Below are 19,964 nucleotides of genomic sequence, written 5' to 3'. Positions count from 1 at the left end.
ATGGTTCTTCCCAGGCAATGGTTTTCCTGCCCAAATATACCTAGGGACTACCTACGGTGTCTGTTAAAAATGGATTGCTGGCCCCATCCCAGAGAGCAAATAAGAGGCCTAGGAAGCTGCATTTTCTGCATCATTGACAAGACACCCACCCACCCTACCAGCCCCTTCCAAAATTCTGACACAGGTGGTTATTCTTGGGGTGGACAGAGCAGAGCTCTCAAACCATATCTCCTGAAAAGCTGCTTAAAATAAGTGTCTGGGATTCAGCAGGGTTGGGATCAGTCTGAGAATGTGCATTTCCAAGCTCCCAGATGATGCTGATGGTAGCACTCAGGTACATCGGCTTTTTAAACAGTGTGGAAAACCTAAATAACTTAAGGTTGCAGGGGTCTGAATTACAAAAGTTTACTGTTGACCATCAGGAGGTTTCATATTCAAGTAGCACTGGGGCGAATCCAGATTGGAAACAAAGTCTGAATCTCCATCCCTTTGTTTCCTGGTGTCTGATAACTCCTTAGTACAGTAAAGCTTTGGAGGCCCAGAACCAACACTTCTCTCCATTCCTACATCCTCCAAGGGCCCTGCCATCAGCTTTCCAGGGCTGGGGGTCCTGTTCTGGTCTTCAGACTCCCCCAGGACTGAGCCTCCCCTGCCCAGGCTGAAGTACAGCCCTTCACCCAGACAGACACACCTGGGCCCCCAGCTAAACACCACCTTGCAAGGTGGCCCTATGCATTAAACCTATAATTCCACTTAACAATTAATTCTAAGGAAATCATCCGAAATGCAGATCTGTTATTTTATCCTTCCGTCTGATCCAAGGTGTTAGAGGCAGGGTTATTTATAATTGCAAAGACAGGGAGGCAGGGAGCCAGTAAACTAAACAGCAATACAGGCACACAATGAAATAGCAAGAGGCCACTAGGAATGACATTCTCAAAGAATATCTAATAACATAAGAAAAGTATGATGAAGGGAATGGAAATAATGGAACATAAATCACAGACATTATGATAATATTTATAGCACATAATCCTTATGTGTTATGTGTAAAAAATGATGGGAAGAAAACACATTTTAATTTTAATGGAGTCTCTATGAGTCCAGCCATTCACACCAGGCTTCTACTTTTTATACTTCCCAAATATTACTTTTACAAGAAAAAACTCAAGTGTTTAATTTTTTTAACAAAACACACAGTTTTCTCCTCTTCTGAGGCTCATACCTACCTGATTCTGGCCCATCCCATGACAGAGGTACAGAATGACCTGGTGTCCCACAATCTGGTTTTCATCGGGAGGGTTATAGTCAAAGCAGTAATCTTTTAGTCCTTTGTTCTGGAGCTAAATAAAACATAAAGTTGGGATTTCAGTCCAGATTTATACACACTAGCAGAGGCCATGCTAGGTTTGGGAAGGGTATCCGGCATGAGAGGAGAGCCTGCTTCAACAGCTAGACACAAAGGTAGCAGTCTTTCCTGTGCAGCACCTTCTAGCTTTAAAAGTGCTTCCTTGTTCTGTAGGCAAGAATCTTTATCCCTATTTTAAGTTGATAAGCCTGAGGACCAGAGAGATGAACCCTTCATAACCTGAAAGCTCTTCTCTCTTCCTTTCTCATTAGTGGCAGCCTTACTGCTACACAAGTCCCAATATACCTGGGTTGGTACCTCGAACTACATTAATTAAGCTAGCTAAATCAAGCAGGTGATAGACACAGAGAAAGAATTATTTTAGGCTGGGTTCGGTGGCTCACGCCTGTGATCTCAGCATTTTGGGAGGCAGAGGCAGGTGGAACGCTTGAGGCAAGAAGCTCTAGACCAGCCTGGCCAACATGGCAAAACCCCATCTCTACTAAAAATACAAAAACTATCCAGGTGTGGTGGCTCGCGCCTATAGACCCAGCTACTTGGGAGGCTGAGGCGGGAGAATCATTTGAACCAGAGGGCAGAGGTTGCAGTGACCAAGATTGCGCCACTGCACTCCAGCCTGAGTGACAAGGTGAGACTCTGTCTCAAAAAAAAAAAAGAATTACTTTAAATCACTTTAGAGCATAGTATGTTTAACAATACTACCTATGAAACATATTATAGAAACAAATTGAGCAGCAAAGAAATTGTAAACCTCATTTAATATAACACTGCCAGCTGTAATACTGTATTAACTATCTTGAAACTATTTTAAATATATTTTAAGTTAATATTGTTTAAAACCAAGATTTTCAGGGTAAGAAAAAAGAAATACAAGTATGATAGCAAAGAAAATTTTATAAGACAACATTGGAATTTTAGATATTAATATAAGTTTATGATCTGTTTCTCAAAAATATGAATTTCCCTTCTCTGCCCACTGAAAAATATAGAGCTGTGCTAGTCCATGTGGCAGCCACTGGCCACTGTGGCCACTGGCCACTTGAAATTTGACTAATCCAAATTGAGATATGCTCTAAGTATAAACTTCACCAGATTTCAAGGCTTAGTATGAAAAAAGAATGTAAAATACCTCAATGAATATATATTTATATTAACATATTTTATATAGGATATAAAAATTTATATCATGTGGATATTATTGGGATATGCTGAGTTAAATATTTTATTTACTTTACTTGTTTCTTTTCTTAATATGGTTACTAAAAATTTTTAAATTACAACTGTGGCTCTCATGATAGTTTTTTTAAACTGCATGATCTGATGCAATGACAACACATAGCAACGGGCACCACCAACATCCAGACTGGCTCCCAACACAATTCCCCAACAAAGGAGCAGGGCCTCTGGGAGGAATGGCAGGAAGTGTCGAAGACTTGAATGGGACAACTTAGCCAGAATCGAGGAGGCTATCAAAGCCATTTATACAAGGGGTCAAAGACCACAGAAGCCAAAATAAAGGGTCTGCCACTGGCCAAAAACAATTTTAATATGTTTTTTTAAAAGATTAATTGGGCAGTGGCTCAACGCCTATAATCCCAGCACTTAGGGAGGCCTTGGCAGGAGAAATGCTTAAGCTCGGGAGTTCGAGACCAGCCTGGGCAATAAAGTAAGACCTCGTCTCTACTAAAAATGAAAATAGAAAATTAGCCAGGGAGGTGGCTGGTAAGACGGCCAAATGGGAACAGCTCTGGTCTGCAGCTCCCAGTGAGATCAATGAAGAAGGCAGGTGATTTCTGTATTTCCAACTGAGGCACCTGGTTCATCTCTTTGGGACTGGTTAGACAGTGGGTGCAGCCCATGAAGGGCAAACTGAAGCAAGCTGGGGCGTCACCTCACCCAGGAAGCATGAGGGGTCGGGAAACTCCCTGCCCAGCCAAGGGAAGCCATGAGGGACTGTGCCGTGAGGGAGCACTCTGTCCCAGATACTACACTTTTCCCATGGACTTTGAACCTATAGACCAGGAGGTTCCCTCGGGTGCCTACACCACCAGGGCTCTGGGTTTCGAGCACAAAACTGGGCAGCCATTTAGACACTAAGCTAGTTGCAAGAATGTTTTTTCATACCCCAGTGGTGTCTGGGATGCCAGCAAGACAGAACCATTCACTCCACTGGAAAGGGGGCTGAAGTCAGGGAACCAAGTGGTTGAGCTCAGTGGATCCCACCCCCATGGAGCCCAGCAAGCTAAGATTGGCTGGCTTGAAATTCTCACTGCCAGCACAGCAGTCTGAAGTCAACTTGGGACTCTCAAGCTTCGTGGGGGGAGGGGTGTTTGCCATTACTGAGACTTGAGTAGGTGGTTTTCCCCCACAGTGTAAACAAAGCGGCTGGGAAGTTCAAACTGGCAGAGCCCACCCAACTCAGCAAAGCCGCTGTAGCCAGACTGCCTCTCTAGATTCTTCCTCTCTGCGTGGGGCATCTCTGAAAGAAAGGCAGCAGCTCTAGTCAGGGGCTTCGAGATAAAACTCCCATCTCCCTGAAACGGAGCACCTGGAGGAAGGAGTGGCTGTGAACACAGCTTCAGCAGACTTAAATGATCCTGCCTACCAGCTCTGAAGAGAGCAGCAGATCTCCCAGCATAGCACTCAAGCTCTGCTAAGGGACAGACTGCCTCCTCAAGTGGGTCCCTGATCCCCATGCCTCCCAACTGCTGATACCTCCCAGCAGGGGTCAAGAGACACCTCATACAGGAGAGCTCCGGCTGGCATCTGGTGGGTGCCACTCTGGGATGAAGCTTCCAGAGGAAGGAACAGGTAGCAATCTTTGCTGTTCTACAGCCTCTACTGGTGATACTCAGGCAAACAGGGTCTGCAGTGGATCTCCAGCAGACCTACAGCAGAGGGGCCTGACTGTTAGAAGGAAAACTAACAAACAGAAATGAATAGCAACAACATCAACAAAAAGTACATCCACACAGAAACCCCATCCGAAGGTCACCAACATTAAAGATCAAAGGGAGATAAATTCAAGAAGAAGGGGAAAAACCAGCACAAAAAGGCTGAAAATTCAAAAAACCAGACCATCTCTTCTCCTCCAAAGAATCACAACTCCTTGCCAGCAAGAGAACAAAACTGGATGGAGAATGAGTTTGACAAATTGACAGAAGTAGGCTGCAGAAGGTGGGTAATAACAAACTCCTTGAAGCTAAAGAAGCATATTCTAACCCAATGCAAGAAAGCTAAGAACCTTGAAAAAAGGTTAGAGGAATTGCTAACTAGAATAAACAGTTTAGAGAAGAACATAAATGACCTGATGGAGTTGAAAAATACAGCATGAGAACTTCATGAAGCATACACAGGTATCAACAGCCAAATTGGTCAAGCGAAATAAAGGATATCAGAGATTGAAGATCAACTTAATGAAATAAAGCATGAGAACAAGATTAGAGAAAAAAAACGAAAAGGAACAAACAATGCCTCCAAGAAATATGGGACTATGTGAAAAGACCAAACCTACGCTTGATTAGTATACCTGAAAGTGACAGAGAGAATGTAACCAAGTTGGAAAACACCCTTCAGGATACTATCCAGGAGAACTTCCCCCAGCCTAGCAAGAGTGGTCAACATTGAAATTCAGGAAATACAGGGAACACAACAAAGATGCTCCTCAAGAAAAGCAACCCCAAGACACATAATCATCGGATTTACCAAGGTTGAAATGAAAGAAAAATGTTAAGGTTAGCCAGAGACAAAGGTTGGATTACCCACAAAGGGGAGCCCATCAGACAAACAGCAGATCTCTCTGCAGAAACTCTACAAACCAGAAGAGATTGGGGCCCAATATTCAACATTCTTAAAGAAAAAAATTTTCAACCCAGAGTTTCATATCCAGCCAAACTAAGTTTCATAAGTGAAGGAGAAAAAAAATCCTTTATAGACAGGCAAATGCTGAAAGATTTTGTCACCACTCCACCAGGCCTGCCTTACAAGAACTCCTGAAGGAAGCACTAAACATAAAAAAGAAAAACTGGTACCAAATTGTAAAGACCATCAACACTATGAAGAAACTGTAACAACTAATGAGCAAAATAACCAGCTAGCATCATAATGATAGGATCAAATCCATACATAACAATATTAATCTTAAATGTAAACATGCTAAATGCCCAATTAAAAGACACAGACTGGCAAATTGGATAGAGTCAAGACCCATTGGTGTGCTGTATTCAGAAGACCCATCTCACATGCAAAGACACACATAAGCTCAAAATAAAGGGATGGAGGAATACTTGCCAAGCAAATGGAGAGCAAAAAAAAAAAGCAGGGTTGCAATCCTAGTATCTGATAAAACAGAATTTAAACCAACAAAGATCAAAAAAGACAAAGAAGGGCATTACATAATGGTAAAAGGATCAATGCAACAAGAAGAGCTAACTATCCTAAATATATATGCACCCAATACAGGAGCACCCACAATCTATCCATCTGACAAAGGGCTAATATCCAGAATCTACAAAGAACTTAAACAAATTTACAAGAAAAAAATCCCATCAAAAAGCTGGCAAAGGATATGAACAGACATTTTTCAAAAGAAGACATTTATGCAGCTAACAAACATATTTTAAAAAGCTCATCATCACTGGTCATTAGAGAAATGCAAATCAAAACCACAATGAGATACCATCTCACGCCAGTTAGAATGGCGATCATTAAATGTGGTGTGTTTAAGTTGTGCCTCTCTCCATATTTCTTGAAGATGGAAGTGAGCTCTAAAGGTTTGATTAGAGTCAGGATCCACCTTTTTGCAAGAACACTTTGTGGTGATGTTTTGTGTTCACGTTGTCATATCAGGAGCACAGGAATTATGGACATCTCGTGTTTAGTGATAAGGTTGACCAGTGGGTTCACGGAGCATCCCTCACCTGGACTGGTCATTGTAAGCCCCCCGCTCAGCCTCTGTCTCATGTTTTTAGTAGCCACTGATGACCATTGCCTAGGCCCATTATTTCAAATGGAGTTGCCACATGGTGATTTTTCTCTTTCATTTCTTCCACACTTATTAGCTGAAATTTTTCTGTGAAGAACACTCCCTCATTAAATTTTTCTGTAAAGAAGAACACTCTTTAAGAAAAAGACACGACCAATTCTTAAGTCTTTTTCTTTATGTGCTTATTTTCAGAGTAAGAGTTGGTATTTTAGTTTCCTCCAGTTGTATCTAGTGGCTTTTTTGTTTGTTTGTTGGCTCATTGTTTTTTTGGCTTTTTCTCTTCTTGAGTGCCATTCAGTCTAACTAATGGGTGTTTAAATGGCCAATGTATTTCAATCAATTCATCTTTTTTTTTGAGACAGGCTTCTAGTCACTCAGGCTGGGGCACAGTGGCACTATCATAGCTCACTGTAGCCTGAATCACTGGGCTCAAGTGATCCTCCCACCTCAGCCTCCCTAGTAGTTTGCACTTCCTAGCAAAAGCGAAAGACACCGCACATTTTATCTGGTCTCATCCTAAAAGCATTTCTTTTAGGGATGTTTCTGAATTAGTAATTGCAATAGTGAGACACTCCACAGGTAACTGATCTTGTTTTTTCACCAAGTTAAAGATTAACAAAAAAAGGAAGAGGACTGTCTTAGATTAAAAGAGATTTACGAGACAAGACACCACCACCACATGCAATGTGTGGACCTTGTTTGGGTCCGAATTTGAATTAGCCAGCCACTCAAAGAGAACCTCGAAAAGTTGGGGGAATAGGAATCAGAACTAGACATTAAATGATAACAAGAAATTACTGGTCATTTTTACAGTTTTGTAAGATGATGTCCAAATGTTATGTAAATGCAAACTAACATGAAGGGTGAGAAAGGACACACTGCCTGGGATTTGCTTACAAAGAGGAACATGGGGAGGTGAAGCAGAGGAGAGAGAAAGCAAGAGAGGCAGGATCACAAAAATTCCAGAATCTCAGGGACGCTATTTACTACATCATTCTCTCTGCATTTCTATATGTCTGAATATTTTTACAATGAAAATAGAATGTAACATGAACATCCTGCTTTGCATTTATCAATGACTTCCAGAATGGGACACCAGCACTTCTGATCAACACATCACAGCAGAGGGGACCTCCCTAAGCTGGTATACTTCCTAGCAAAAGCAAAAGACACTGCACATTTTATCTGGTCTCATCCTAAAAGCATTTCTTTTAGGGATGTTTCTGAAATACTAGAATTGACTCCCCTATACCCACTATTGCCTCTGTATACTCCCAAACTTGGAATTACTAACTAGTCCAGCCATTGAGACTAGAAGTAATGTGATAAGGTGTTGGTTAAAAACTAGGACATGGAAACACCAGATAAGCCTGTATCCTTATCTACAAAATGGGAGGCATATAGTTGTCAACTTTGAGATAGCTTCCAGCTCTGACATTCTGCACCAAAGGCCCAGAAACTCACAGGGAGAAAGAGCCATGGATAAAAAGGTGGTGGGGGGAAAGGGGGACTGGCAGGTGGGTGGGAGTGGAGGAAGCCAGTGATCCCCATGAAGTAGCCTTTCTTGCCCAGAATTTGTAGATCAGACCCAGAGGCCAGGGAACTCCCTGCCTGCCGTGGGCCCACCACCCTCACTCACCATCCCAAAGAAGCCAGGCCTGTCTTCAGGCACATGCAGTTCTGGATACACAGTCTCCAAGAACCACTTGAAGTCCTTACACTGGAGCTTGGCCCGGAGCTGCTTCCTCTCTGTCACGTCCCCAAAAGGTTCCTGAGAAAACAACAAAACAGTGAGATCCCACAGGTCCTAGTGCTTCCTATCAAAGTTACCAACACTCACACACTGACTACCAGCCAGCTTTGACAGGCTCTGTGCAGAGCCTGTAAACACAACAGAAATGTAAAGATGATAGTCCATGTAAATATGATAGAAAATAACCTCACGCCTAATTCCAGCTTCTAGTATGAGAGGCTGTCAAACAGACAATTCCATTCCCAAGTGCTCTGTTGGCGGGAGGCGTGACCAGATGGGGGAGGGTAGAGGACAACCCACCTGCTGATGGAGTGAAGGAGCCAAGCCCTGGGCTGCACTGACATCTATGGATCATGGACCTGTGACCCATGCCTGTGATCAGAGGTCATCCTGACACCCAACCAGGGAAGCGTCAGTTTCACTGTGACATATGCCATGATTTTCTGATTTACTACTAACATCTGAATATCCACTTTCAAAGACAGGTAAATATTCTAGATGTAATTATGTTCTCAACATATTGAAGTATCAGTATTTACTTATGACAATAAAAGCAAAATGGTGCAATAAGAAATATTTGTGGAAGTTTGGTTTTATGGACAAAACAATGACTGAGAACTTTCAAATAATAAAGCAAGCCTCTATTTAGCATGGCAAATGTGCAGCTGCGAGAAAAATGCTGAGTGCAGAGATGTTACCATACCTGCACTGTCATGTTAAACAATTAAAAACTGACAAGTTAAATATTGAACACAATGGTAACAATAAGTAAATGTTTGAATAAGATTTCGGATTTCTGCTGTTTCCCAGAAGTTCTTTCACTGATGAGAGTCACTGTGTCCCCAGCTTCAACCAAGTATCCATGCAACACTTGGGCATGCAGCCTAAGGGTGCATTCAGGGCCTCCCTAACATTCTCTGGGAACTCTCAGGAAAAGGAAACTATGGGTTTCAAACTGTGCATCAGGAAAAAGCAACTGTTTCTACTCCACGGTACTGGGCAAGACAGAGGAAGCAGAGGCAAATGACCACGGAGCCCAGAGCCAGACATGAGCTGAGTAGGAGTTCAGTTGAGGGCCAGACCTCGGGCTCTGCAGAGAAGAATAAGAGGTGCACTGCAGAGCACAGGCCCCAGGCCCAGCTCCACTGCCTATCAGCTTTGGGGCCTGAAGCCCAGGGTCTGGGAGAGAAGAGGCAGATCCTTGATCCACAGTGGTCTCTGAGGTGGAGGCAGTACAAGGATCTGGGGCGGACAACAAGTCCCTGAGATAAATCACTTTGAGGAAGAACACAGTCTGGGCTGGGCTGAGCCTCAGCCTCCAACAGGCTCAGTGCAGTGGGTGGTTGGGCCAGTGTTACTATAGTGTGTGGCTGGGACCCGGGGGAGCAAGCCAACAGAGCTGAAACTTCAGCCACTGCAGGCACACCTTCACCATCGTTCAGAGAGATGGGGCCAGCAAGGCTTCTGAGAGGGGAGGAAGAAAGGCATCTGTTAGGCTGGCAGGGGGGGTTTTCCATGGCCATGACATATGGTGAGAAAGAGTAGCAGCAGGGGCCTGGGCCACTCTCCGGTAGTCCTTCCATCTGGAAATGGAAGCAGAACAGATTCCATGTTTTAAAAAAGTAAGCTTCCAGGGTGCTAAGAAGAAGCCTCTAGAGGGAGGTAACAGACCCCTAGCTTATAAGGAGGGTATGTCCCTGAGCAGCAGCTTTAAGGTAAAGAACTGTGCCTTAATTTGCACCCTGGGTTTGTGGACTCAACACTACTGGCTACAAAGAGGTAAGACACCATACATGGACAATGCCTGGCATGTGACACCAGGTATCCTCAACTGTCTACATTGGTTCAGTCCATCCTCATTATTTACTGCTTCTGTATCTTTGAATTTCCCTACCTGCTATAATTAAATTTATTTGTAACCCCCAAATCAACACTGGTGGTATTTTCTAATTTTCACACACATTTGTGGACAAAAAATTTTGAGTTGCCTGACACTCACATTCCCAGGTGATGCAGAACAAGGTGACAGACTGCCTTCTTGTTTTAGCTCTCATCCTGTAAACCAATGTCCTTGTCACCATCTATTGGGCACCACACTTTTTTCTGCTTTGTAATGGTGACTTCACTGGCCATTCTAGAATGTCCCCCAGTTGTAGTGCTGAAGTGTTCCTACATGCAAGAAGGTTGCGATGAAGAGAAAATAGCACGTGCTAGGGAAGCTTCATTCAGGCATGCGTCATCGTGCTATTAGCCATGACTGTGATGTTAATGATATATGCTAAATAGGCGCCTTTGAACAGAAACACTGAAAACAAGTTCAGTGTTGACCTGCTGACAAAACTGTTGTGGCCCAAGTCTGGCAGGAACCTAACCTTGCATTACCCCTAAGAGCAATGGCTCCGTTTTCACGAAGTCAGTGTTTGTGGTGGCTTTACAGAACATAACAGCTGCAAATAACAAGATTTGACTGCATTAACTATTACAAATGGAGGAATAAAGTGTCCCCATACTAGTATGTGAGTACTCTATTTCTCAATTTCTGGAACCAGACAGACTCTGTTGGGGAAGCTACGATTAGCTGCTGTTGTTCAGATGGAGCCAGATATTGTGCAGGTGGGCCGAGGAACTCACCAAGCGGGCACGGGGGTTGCGATGGTAGTAGAGCTCTTTAAATTCATCCATCCACACTTCAGCTGCACGAACACTGTTAGCCAGAGCCTTGTTGCGGGAGTAGGGAGCTTGCTTGGGGAAAACATGGCCAACGTGGGAACACGGGTGTGTTTCCAGAGTCCCACCACACTGCCAGATCTGCACACAGAGAAAAGGAGAGGCCAGGTGATGAGCAGGGGATGAGCTGCGGGTCCGTAGCATCTGCAGCAAGGAGGTCAGGCACACACAATGCATGATGGATGCTGCCAAGATGCTCAGCCTCCATCGGGCAGGAGGCCACCTACCCAACACATTCATGACAAAGAATGTGGGCAAACAGCAAGAAAGCAGCCCCCAAAACAAATAAGCTATGGGAGCCAAGACCCCAAAGTTCATGCACTAAAGCTCATGCACTTGACTCACAGGAGCATCCACAGAGACCTCGCTGGCAACCCGCTTACTCATTACAGAAAACACAGGCTTGATTACCTGATCTCCTAGCCACAGAAGATAGGAAAGCAGCAAGGAAGAAGAGAGGTTTGGAAGGGGGAAAGGAAGAGCTTCTAGAAACAGTAGAGCAGCCTGACACCTAGGGAAGAGGCAGAGAGACTATTAAAAGCACACGCAAAGACTCAACAGGTCAAGGCATCGGGGCCCATCTCACACTGGGACTGATGGCCTTGAATATCTCATTTTCCCAAACATGGGACAACCAAGCACAGCATCTGGCACTTATTATTGAGGGCGTGAGTCCTCGGTAGAAGGCCAAATTCTTTTTATTCACAGTTTTCATGAGGGCGGGATACCATATAAAATATCATGAAAGATCTTAATTTTCCACTGAAAAGCACGAACATTTACACAAAGTTTTGAAGCTTTAAAATGGAAGACTTCATTAACTGGAAAGGAACTGAAATGCTAGGAGTTCTCCAATGGTTTCCAAGGGCCATGTATAGTAGCACTGGTAGGTAGGCCTTTTATAAAAAGCAGAATTTTGGTCCCACCCTAAAGCTATCAAATCTGACTTTCTAGATTGTGCTTGTCAATCTGCCTTTCTAACAAGTTTCCCCAGCAATTCTTACATGTGCTGACTGGGTGAAGTGGCTCATGCCTATAATCCTGGCACTTCAGAAGGCCAAGGCAGGTGGATCACCTGAGGTCAGGAGTCCGAGACCAGCCTGGCCAACATGGTGAAACCCTGTCTTTACTGAAAATACAAAAATTAGCCAGGTGTGGTGGTGTGTGCCTGTAATCTCACTACTCAGGAGGCCGAAGCAGGAGAATTGCTTGAACCTGGAAGGTGGAGGTTGTAGTGAGCCGAGATCGTGCCACCAAGTTCCAACCTCAATAACAAAGCAAGACTCTGTTTCCAAAAAAAATAAAAAAATTCTTACATGTGTCAAAGTGTGAAAGCCACTGTGCTAAATAAAGAGGAATTAATGAAATAAAGGCTCCAGAAGACAGGATCAGAAGGAACCTAACCCTGAGCACATCACCTCTCTCCTGGTCTCATTTCCTCCTCTCCATACAGTGAGAGAGAACTACTTGCAAGGCCCTTTCTGGCCTCAAATCTAGCAAAAGCACACATTTTAAAAAGCTGAAAAAAGAAGGAAAGCATGTTTATAGGATATGTGTGTCATCATCTTTCAGAATCAGATAAACTCGCAATAGGGAGAAAAGTCCACCAGGGTGGGTCTCACAGCAAATATCATGATTCCCAAAGAGAGAATAAGTTAAGAACATGTCCAAAGAGAAGACTAGAATACTTACCCTAAAGGAGAATTCGAGGTTTTCTCCTCCCCAAACTTCCATTCCTGTATCGTAAGACCCCAGATATTCAAAATATTTCTTACTCACAGCAAACAGCCCACCAGCCATTGTTGGAGACCTAGAAGAATGTGATATCCATCTTTCACTGTAGGCAGCAGAAAACCATCACAGTTATCCAACTACCTTCCCACCACGAGCTCCTTCATTTGTTCATCCATCATCTCTAAGCACACCCTGGCTTTACCTCTGTGCCCCACACTAGGCTGGCACAGATGTACCATACGGTCCCTGCCTTGAGGTGGCTCCCAGGCTTCTCAGCAGACAAGTACTGTGTCTACTAAATAGACCTTAACTAAGGTCAGCCAGGTCCCTGGGGAAATACTGAGGAGGGCAGGGGCAAGAGGGTAGGACCAGGTTTCCTGGAGGAGGCAAGGTCTGCAGGACAAAGGACAGTTAGCCAAGAAGAAGAATGGAAATGGAATGGTTCTCTAGCTTAAGGGTGGGAGAAACCCAGGGGCATTTAGAAGCACAGAGAGCAAGAAGAGAGAATCAAGAGATCAAAGCTTGGAGAGGAAGGCAGGCTGCAGGCCATGGTCATGTGGGGAGGGGTGATCTAGGAAGGTAGGCACTCACAAAGGCCACTGGGAGACCAGTACGCAGAAGACCCTAAAGGCAACTCTGGCATCTGAAAGTGCCCCAAGGGCCAGGTCCTCTCCTGTTGGAGCAGTTTCCCACCAAGACCCAGCCCGCCAGCCTCAGGCTGCTCCTTCCGCTGGCTTGTTTCCCCCCACCCCCACCAAGTTTATCTGGAAACCAGCACTGACTTCAGAAACGGTCCATGGCTTCCAGCCTACACAGCAGAACACTGTAAGGTCAGCATGTCCCACCCAGAGTTGCACAGGCAAAAGGATGAATTCAGAAATAGGAAAAGGGCTGGGAGCGGTGACTCCTGCTTGCAATCCCAGCACTTGGGAGGCTGAGGCGGGCGGATCTCCTGAGGTCAGGAGTTGGAGACCAGCCTGGACAGTATGGTGAAACCCTAAACAACTACTAAAAAAAATATTAAAAATTCTTTTTATATTTTTATAAAAGACCAGGTATGGTGGCGGGCACCTGTAATCCCAGCTACTTAGGAGGCTGAGGCAGGAGAATCACTTGAATCCAGGAGGCGGAGGTTGCAGTGAGCAGAAATCAGGCCACTATATTCCAGACTGCACAACAGAGCTAGACTCCAACTCAAAATAATAATAATAGGGAAAGAGAATTTTGAGAGCATAACCGTTGCTATGTTGCTCAGGCTGGTCTCAAACTCCTGGACCCAAGCAATCCTCCCACCTTGGCTTCCCAAAGTACGGGGATTATAGGCATGAGCCACTGTGCTCAGCCTAAAATTGCATACTTTAAAATGGTTAAAATGGTCAATATGATGCATATTTTACCACAATTTAAAAATTAAATAAAATATACTGATATAAAATATACCAATATAAAATTAAAATATGCCGATATAAAAGTGATGTGTGTAGCAGACATGCTTATAAAAATAAATATTCTGGGCAAAAAAGTGGGAAGAGGGGAGGTAGTTAAGCTGACAGCTGACCATGCCCCCCAGGGCCTCCACTGTCAGGTCAGCCAGATGCCACAAGGCATGCTTGAAAAAACAAGTCACCCAGAAGACAGCTCCTGACCTGATGACATCAACAGGGGACCGCATCTGTATCCTCTCCCTCTCAGGAACTGTGTGCCATGTGAACACCAGCCTCCAGTTGAAACCGCCGATCTGGGGCTCCCCAGAGTTCCCCAGGTATTCAAAGGTGTTCCAGTCAATCACATCAATCACGGGGCACACCACTGCCGACTCCTCTTCATGGATCCTGAAAGCACCCAAGACATCCATCCGTCCCTCCTATGCAGACGGCAGCAGGAAGATAATTGGGAAATTCAAGGGTGAATTCTTGTCTTCCTTCCCGTAAGAGGGAAGAACTCCGGAGAAAGGCCTGCTTCTCTCATTCCAGGTGTCTGTAGCTGTGTCAGAGTCCTGGCAAGTGACCGCCATCAGGGGATGCTGGGGGCCAGGGAGGGCTTTACAACAAAAAAAGTCCCATGACTTTAATATGCTCTGATTCTATCTACGGACATTCTGACCAAACACTCTGATTTCAATTTCTCAGAAGTGCAAGAGGTTTAATCACAAGGAAACATCCTAACATCAAGAAATACTTACCTCCCTAAGAATAGGTGCACCCAGACCAAAGGGTCAGCCTTGGAATTAGAATATAAATTCGAATCCTGCTCTTTATTTGCTGTGTGACATTAGCCAAGTCACCTAACCTTGGAGCCTATTGCCTCAGTGGTAACACAGGAAAAATAATAACCATTTAGAGGGTTAATGTGAGGATTTCCTGGGAAAATGTAAGTTGGCTGGCAGAGAACCTGAAACAACTGCTATTTTTTTCTTTTAATTTGTATTTCTGTTGAAATATTACACATAGTGAAAAATGCTCCTTTTGCAGGTACCAGCCTGTGTGTTGGTTTCAACTGTTCCCTCCACAACATTTTTATACTTACTATTTACCCAGAAAAATTAAAAATTAAAAAAATCCATTTTAAAATTCCCCAGGTATATATCTAACGGACAACCGAGGTGGAAAAATCCCCTCATCTACAGGCATGCAGCAGGAAGAGGGCAGGCCTGTGTCTAAAGGGTGGAATGAAGAGTAATTCTAGAAGCATTAATTCATCAGCTGAAGAGAAAGAAATGTCCTCTCCCTGTGACTTCAGATCAGCATAGAGGTGGCCATCTATGAGTGCAGTGGGGGAACAGAGGAGGGGGAGCACTCGACCATCACTGTGTTCTAAATAGTCTCCATCTCCATCACAGGCTGGAGGAGCCACAAGTCTGCTGCTGGGGAAGCTCATCAGAGCTGAGGAGGAGAAAGAGATGGCTATAGGACCCACAGCTGACAAGGAACCAGGACAGCAGGAAGTGGCAGGGCAGCGGGCAGCTGGGTCACACCCAGGAAGGAAGGCAAGTGGGTCCCCAGCTCTTCCAGACAACTCTAACAACCACAGTGTTGAGGTCTATGGGAAAGCAGTTTGCCATCTGCAGAGACCCTGTGCCTCTAGCCCTTTGCCTGCTCCACAGAAGGGAGGCTAAGCCAACATCCCCTCCTTCCTCTCCCACCTGGGAGCTCCTGGTTGGCCAGCCTAGTGCCTGACTTCCATGATGCAGAAACAGAAAGGGCAGAGAGATAAGGCAGAGCATGGGCAGGAAAGAGACAGAAGGGAACAAAAATCAGGCCCCAGCAGATGGTGGCTTCTTGAGGGGGGCAGGTGGGAGGGTGGCCTTGAGAACAGCGCCCAAGGACCAGCTGAGCCCAGGCAATCTGATAACTCTCAAGCAACGTGATGAGTCTGTCCCTCATGCTACCTACATCAGGAAATGTGCTGTCTCTCCCCTGACGGGTGGCTCACGTACCTTTGCAGCAGCGGCTCCAGCCACCCCTCGTGGCACTCACAGTGACAGTCCAGGAAGGTCAGAACATCGCCCCTCGCCACAGATGCCCCAAGCAGCCGGGCTCGCACCAGGCCCTCTCTCTTGCTGGCACGGATCAGGCGCACTTTGGGCAGGCCCGAAAGCTCATTCGCCAAGCGCTCCTTCAGGTGCTCTAGGGAGGTAAACAAAGCAACAGGGGTCACCATAACACTCTTTTTTTTTTTTTGAGACAGAGTCTCCCTCTGTCACCAGACTGGTATGCAGTGGAGCAATCTCAGCTCACTGCAACCTCCCGGGTTCAAGTGATTCTCCTGCCTCAGCCTCCTGAATAGCTAGGACTAAAGGCACGTATCACCATTCCTGGCTAATTTTTTATTTTTAGTAAAGACAGGATTTCACCATGTTGGCCAGGATGGTCTCAATCTCTTGATCTTGTGATCCACCTGCCTCGGACTCCAAAAGTGCTAGGATTACAGGCATCAGCCACTGCGCCCAGCCACCATGACACTCTTGAAGGAGTGTTTCATCCCAAGCCAGGGCCTTCTGGGCCTCCCTGTCCCAAACAGAAGATGAAATAGACAGAAGCCTCCTTTGCTCTGCCACCTGGGACATCCTTATCTCCCCTAGAACCAAGGTTGGAAGTGCTCTGAAGGCCAGGAGGAGGCTGGGGGAGGAATTCCAGAACCACTATTTGCTCCTCATCAAAACAAATGCATGTGGAATCATACACTTCAAATAGGTGAACTGAATGGTATCTGAATATATTTCAATAAAGCTGTTACAAAAAATGCTTTATAGTTTTGACTCGTCAGCATTTAAAAATCCAAAAACACATGAATCATCTAACCACGATTTTCGTAAAAACAGTAATTATGGCTGGGCACGGTGGCTCATGCCTCCCAGCACTTTGGGAGGCCAAGGCAGGTGGATCTTAAGGTCAAGCGATCGAGACCATCCTGACCAACATGGTAAAACCCCATCTCTACTAAAAATACAAAAATTAGCTGGGCATGGTGGCATGTGCCTGTAGTCTCAGCTTACTCAGGAGGCTAAGGAAGGAGAATTGCTTGAACCAGGGAGGCGGAGGTTGCAGTGAGCCAAGATAATGCCACTGTACTCCAGCCTGATGACAGAGTGAGGCTCCATCCCAAATTAAAAAAAGTAGTAATTATGCTAATAGAAATTTTCTCAGGAGTACTTTACAGTTTATACAGTAGTAGTAACAATAGTAATAGCCAAAACTAAAGAAGACCTGCTATACCAAATACTACTTAGGTGATTTCCAGATAGCGCAGCTGATCCTCATAACAATCCTCTGAGGCAGGTACTAGTCTTATCCCATTTCACAGATGAGGGCATTGAGGCCAAGAGGGGAATCCAGCTCCAAATTCTACAAGCTAACACTGCTGCCCAGAGCAGCCACCAGAGTGAAAGCCTGTCTATAAATAAATCAATAAATAAAAGCATTCATTGGTTGATTTTTTTTTTTTTTTTGAGACAGGGTCTCACTCTGTCACCCAGGCTAGAGTGGCAGTGGCGCAATCACGGCTCACTGCAGCCTCAACCTCTTGGGCTCAAGCGATCCTCCCACCTTGGCCTCCCAAGTAGCTGAGACTACAAATATGCACACCACACCTAGTTACTTTTAAAATTTTTTGTAGAGATAGGGTCTTCCTATGTTGCCCAGGCTGGTCTCAAATTCCTGGGCTCAAGCAATCCTCCCACCTTGGCCTCCCAAAGTGCTGGGATTACAGGCATGAGCCACCATGCTCAGCCAATTTTTTTTTTTTTTAATCCAAATTATAACTGCAAATGAGTTGATGGCAGGAATAAGGGAAGTAACTCTGCAAGCAAAGCTAATTAGCTAGAGTACCCAGTGACCCCATGAGTGCATGTGTGGCTGGCTTGCATTCATGATGGATCTCATCAGCGTTAATTTTATGTCTGCCTGAACTGTCTCTCTGCATCTGGGAGGGCCTGACACCCTTTCATCAAGCTCACACTGACACTGCAGAAATGGTGGGGAGGGGAGGCCGGGCAGGACTTCCTAACTCATTGCAGGTTAAAGCGGGACATCGCACCTGTTTTCCCAAGTTCCCACAATGGCAGGAAGCGAAGCTTGGTCCACACTGCCTCACATTTTTATGAAAGAATTGAGATGTGTCAGAGGAATTCATATGGTATTCCTGCCTGCTGAGGAGCTATTTAATCTCATAATGATAAAATAAATAGTCTGCTCTTTGCCTTTAGATTAATATATCTGTGAAATGCTGTTTTTTTCATGTTGCAACTTTTTAAACATTATAAAAATAGAAGTTATCATCTAACAAGAGCTCATAAATGCCAAGCGCCTACCCAGCACATTACCCTCCTCAACTCATTCAACACTCAGGATGATGCTACAAGGTAGAAGCTATTATTACTCCCATTTTACAGAGGCTGAAGCCAAGGCTGAAATCGGTTGAGGTCACTGCTCAAAGCTGTACAGTCGCTAGGTGTTGGAGGGGGATTCAGGCTCATGCAGTGTGGTCCAGAACCAGTGTCTACACAGAGAGATTTAAAACAACTCTGGGAGAAAAGGGAAAAAGGAAATGTAAATGAGCACCGACTATGTGCCAGCTGCTACACGAGGTTCTGTCCTATACATGATTTATTCCTCACTCTAATTCTCTTGAGGTAGGTGCAGACAGACCCCTTCACAGGTGAGAAACTGAGGCCCAGATAAGACAAACAAGGTGCCGCGACTGCATCATGGGAAAGCTCGCCTCGGCCCCAGGAGCCCTGACTCCAGAACCCAGCGCCTACTAGGCTATGGTCAGCACCAAACCCCAGCCTGTCACAGACACCGTCACAGACTCTGCTGCTTGTGCCCTAAACCCATTCTCCCTGTGACCTGTAACTGGGCACACAGCCAGCAGGATAAAGGCCATAGCTCCTGGCCTCCCTTGCAGCTACGTGTGGCCAGGCAACCATGCTCTGCTCAACAGAATGTGCAGAGAACTTCCAAGCAGTGCCCTCAAGAGAAAGTGTGTGGCTCTCCTTCCCCTTTTGCCTTCTGGTTGACGAGAGTGAGTAGGAGGTAAAAAACCAGCCCAGTCCATGAGGACAAAGGCAGCAGAGCACCCTAAAGAAGGTGGGAACAGGCACAGAAGGAGCTGAGGCCCCATCCACCAAGAAGCCACCACACCCATCCTACACTAGCAAACCAGATCCATGATGTGAGAAGTCTATTTCTATCTTCTGTGAATCACTATTGAGTCTGTGAAAAAATGTACATACCTATTAGAACACACAGAGGCCAGTTTTGAAGTCAAAGCAAGTGCAGTGTCTGAGGTAGCAGATGCCCCATCAGCAGGGGTTGCTTCCCTTTGAGACAGGCTGTAGCAACTAAGCCCACAGCTTTACCTGCCGTTACAGCCTTGACACTGCTCTTGGTTCAGCTTAGCTGCTCCCACTTCAGCTAGGCCCCAAGGATTCATGGGCTGATGTTACTTGTCAGCACCACCAGTCCCGGCCAAGCCAAGGCTCTGCTGCATGTGGGCACCACAGAAGCCCCTCCACCCTTCCCTGCCTCCATCCTCACCCAGCCCCTCCCCTGCCATCAGCCATTCCCCACACAGCAGGCTCAGTGAGCTCCTCAGATGGACCTGGACCTTGCTGTCCCCACAGCTCCCCATCATGCTGACACTTAAGCCTCAACCCCCTATGGTGGCCTCCAAGGCCCTACCAGATATGACCCGACCATCCTGCAACCCCACCTCTTACATCACCTCCACTGGCCGATGGTTGGTCCCAGAAAACACCCAGAGAATGCCCCGCTTCTTTTAGTTTCCATGCCTGCTGTTTCTGGGCTGCTATCCCTGAGGTCTTTGGGTGTAGGGGGACACAGGAAGCTGATCCTTACTGGGCCTACCCTAGCCCTCTGCATCCCACTCTCACCTCC

General features: G+C 45.6%; 1 protein-coding gene across 2 annotated transcripts in view; it reads right to left on the bottom strand.

Annotated features, from left to right (window-relative positions):
* Positions 1-19,964, bottom strand: part of GALNT12 (polypeptide N-acetylgalactosaminyltransferase 12) — a 43,277-nt gene that overhangs the window by 4,686 nt on the left and 18,627 nt on the right. The window contains exons 3-8 of one of the 2 annotated variants that reach the window (XM_002743144.5): positions 16,004-16,193; positions 14,214-14,399; positions 12,526-12,643; positions 10,738-10,914; positions 7,993-8,124; positions 1,230-1,343 (exon numbers count right to left, since the gene is read on the bottom strand). In XM_002743144.5, the coding sequence (XP_002743190.5) occupies positions 1,230-1,343; positions 7,993-8,124; positions 10,738-10,914; positions 12,526-12,643; positions 14,214-14,399; positions 16,004-16,193 (917 nt within the window). The remainder of the gene's footprint in view (positions 1-1,229; positions 1,344-7,992; positions 8,125-10,737; positions 10,915-12,525; positions 12,644-14,213; positions 14,400-16,003; positions 16,194-19,964) is intronic. The other variant, XM_054258232.2, reaches the window with a different exon arrangement.

Source organism: Callithrix jacchus, chromosome 1, assembly GCF_049354715.1.
Source record: "Callithrix jacchus isolate 240 chromosome 1, calJac240_pri, whole genome shotgun sequence".
Classification (NCBI taxonomy): domain Eukaryota; kingdom Metazoa; phylum Chordata; class Mammalia; order Primates; family Cebidae; genus Callithrix; species Callithrix jacchus.
Note: the sequence above shows the minus strand (reverse complement) of the source record. Positions and strands in the feature narration are given on the sequence as shown.